Source organism: Octodon degus, unplaced genomic scaffold (assembly GCF_000260255.1).
Source record: "Octodon degus isolate 3935 unplaced genomic scaffold, OctDeg1.0 scaffold00003, whole genome shotgun sequence".
NCBI lineage: Eukaryota > Metazoa > Chordata > Mammalia > Rodentia > Octodontidae > Octodon > Octodon degus.
Window position 1 is genome coordinate 8005812 of NW_004524579.1, and position 2351 is coordinate 8008162.

The 2351-nt window shown below is 44.1% G+C and overlaps 1 protein-coding gene across 1 annotated transcript; it reads left to right on the plus strand.

Moving 5' to 3' along the window:
- The first annotated feature begins 1603 nt into the window (after window positions 1-1603).
- Window positions 1604-2299, plus strand: LOC105742296 (histone H3.3-like). Its single transcript, XM_012514922.2, has one exon. It carries the CDS (start codon window positions 1647-1649, stop codon window positions 2055-2057), a length of 411 nt encoding a protein of 136 aa, XP_012370376.1. The 5' UTR covers window positions 1604-1646; the 3' UTR covers window positions 2058-2299.
- Window positions 2300-2351: the final 52 nt, after the last annotated feature.

Consider the following 2351-nt stretch of genomic DNA (forward strand, 5'->3'; position numbering starts at 1 on the left):
GTAGCAAGAACGTTCTCCTTCTTTTTTTTCCTTCAACCTTTGATTTAGCAGCTGTGTACTTTCTCTTGTATAATGACTTTCTGGATTACTTAGTAGATTGGGAGTATTTATCAATTCCCCTAACCAGAGCAGGATTTTGGCTGCAGTGAGGCTGCCCCTTCTTGGACTTCTTAGCCCTCTTCACTTTACCTTTTTTACCAGTACCACTGGCAGCAGCCTTCTTGGCTTTGGGTTTCTTCTCTTTAGTGTCTGGCTTCTCAGTTTTTTCGCCCACCATCTTGCAAGATGGGAAAGAGTGTGGTAAAAATGCAATTACATTCAAGAGAGTAAATCATCTTGACTCTTCACTTAGCTTATAGTCCTATGTCATTTCAAGAGCCCCATCTGATCCATGTTATCACAGGTGGTTTTTTTTTTTTTTTTTTTTTTTGTCTCTTTGAGATAGTGTCTTGCTGTGTAGTTCATGTTGGCCTTGAGCTTATGTTGTAGCCCAGGCTGGTCTAGAACTTGCCGTGATCCTCCTGCCTCAGCCTCCTAAGTGCTGGGATTACAGGTGTGTGCCACCATGCCCACCATCATAGGAATTCTCTGAAACTATTCCTTGGCATAGCTGCAATAAAATTTACTCAAGCATATTTCAGATGAAACACATTGTTTGAGATTAATCTCTAAGAATCTGAAGAGGAAAGTCATTCCCCAAATATTTTCTAGAGGTTGCCCAGCAAAGATAAACACTGCTAAGGTTCAGTAAGTACACTCTAGGCCCCCATGAATGTGGAGTCAGGCCACACCAACTCCAGCACTGGCATGCCAGGGAGATGGGTTCCGTAGGATAGACCATATCTCACATGGATGTGTCAGAAAATGTTTTTGCTTTGATGTCCACATGTTTTTTTCCAAGATGTTGACATTCTTTGGGGGTTGTGGGGCTTGGGGAGGTTATCACAGATAAGCACAGATCTGCTACTTTTCACCATAGATCACCATCTCAACATGGTGACAGTTGGTGGTAACTGGCTGGTCCTGAGTTGTCACACTGTGCAGCTTGCCATGGAGGCATCTTTATTCCTTTCAGGCCTGTTGGCTCTCAGTGGTACATATGCGCCCACTTGCTTCCTTGGAAAGATTCTCCTCCCTCTGGCACCTGCTGTCTTTTGTAGACTAATGCTGCTTTCTTGTGGCTCTAGCCAGGAAATAAGCCCATGTGATTTTGAATTTTCCAACTTCCAGGGGAAAGTAAGGGTGGATCATGCCTACCATTCCCTGATAGCCCTTGTCCTGTCCTCAGAGGGCAGGATGACTTGTTTATAGTACCCCGGAAGCCACCTCCCAAATCCTTTGTCCACCCTGCATGTCCTTTCATAGTCTTCCTCTTAGCACAGAAGCAGACTGAGTGAGAGGGAAGGGCAAACTGGGGAAAAATAGCATTTCAGAGTTATTGTTCTGTGTGTTAGGAAATGAAGCCATAGGGACTGGTAGTACATTGTTTTTACACAGAAGTTAATTTTTTTTTTTTTTTTTTAAAAAGAGAAGGTGGAATTGTGTTTGCAGTCGCCACTGAGCTGCCATTGCTGTTTAATGCCAGCGCCACCTCTCGCTCGCTGAGCTCCAGCCAAAGGAGAAGGGGGTAAGGAGGTCCCAGTACCATGGCTCGTACCAAGCAGACTGCCGGTAAATCCACTGGTGGTAAAGCGCCCAGGAAACAACTGGCTACAAAAGCCCCTCGTAAGAGTGCGCCCTCTACTGGAGGGGTGAAGAAACCTCATCGTTACAGGCCTGGGATTGTGGCACTCCGTGAAATTAGACGTTATCAGAAGTCCACTGAACTTCTGATTCACAAACTTCTTTTCCAGTGTCTGGTTCAAGAAATTGCTCAGGACTTCAAAACAGATCTGCGCTTCCAGAGCGCAGCTATCAGTGCTGTGCAGGAGGCAGGTGAGGCCTATCTGGTTGGCCTGTTTGAAGATACCAACGTGTGTGCCATCCACGCCAAACGTGTAACAATTATGCCAAAAGATATCCAACTAGCACGCCGCATACGTGGAGAACGTGCTTAGGAGTCCACTATGGCGGGAAACATTTCATTCTCAATTTTTTTTTCCTCTTCTTCCTGTTATTGGTAGCTTTGAATGTTAGGTTTTTTGTTTTTTGTTTTTTTTCCCATGGGATCAAAAGGTACCTAAGTACATGACTGCGAGTGGAAAATAGGGGACAGAAATCACGTATTGGCAGTTTTTCCATTTTCATTTGTGTGTGAATTTTTATCTTCATGCAGGATGTAAAGCATTAATGCAAGTCAAAAATGTTTCAGTGAACAAGTTTCAGCACTTCGACTTTATAACAATTATAAA

What these genes read in the sequence shown, in the direction of transcription:
- LOC105742296 (XM_012514922.2), top strand. Translation starts at nt 1,647, where the DNA reads ATGGCTCGTACCAAGCAGACTGCCGGTAAATCCACTGGTGGTAAAGCG.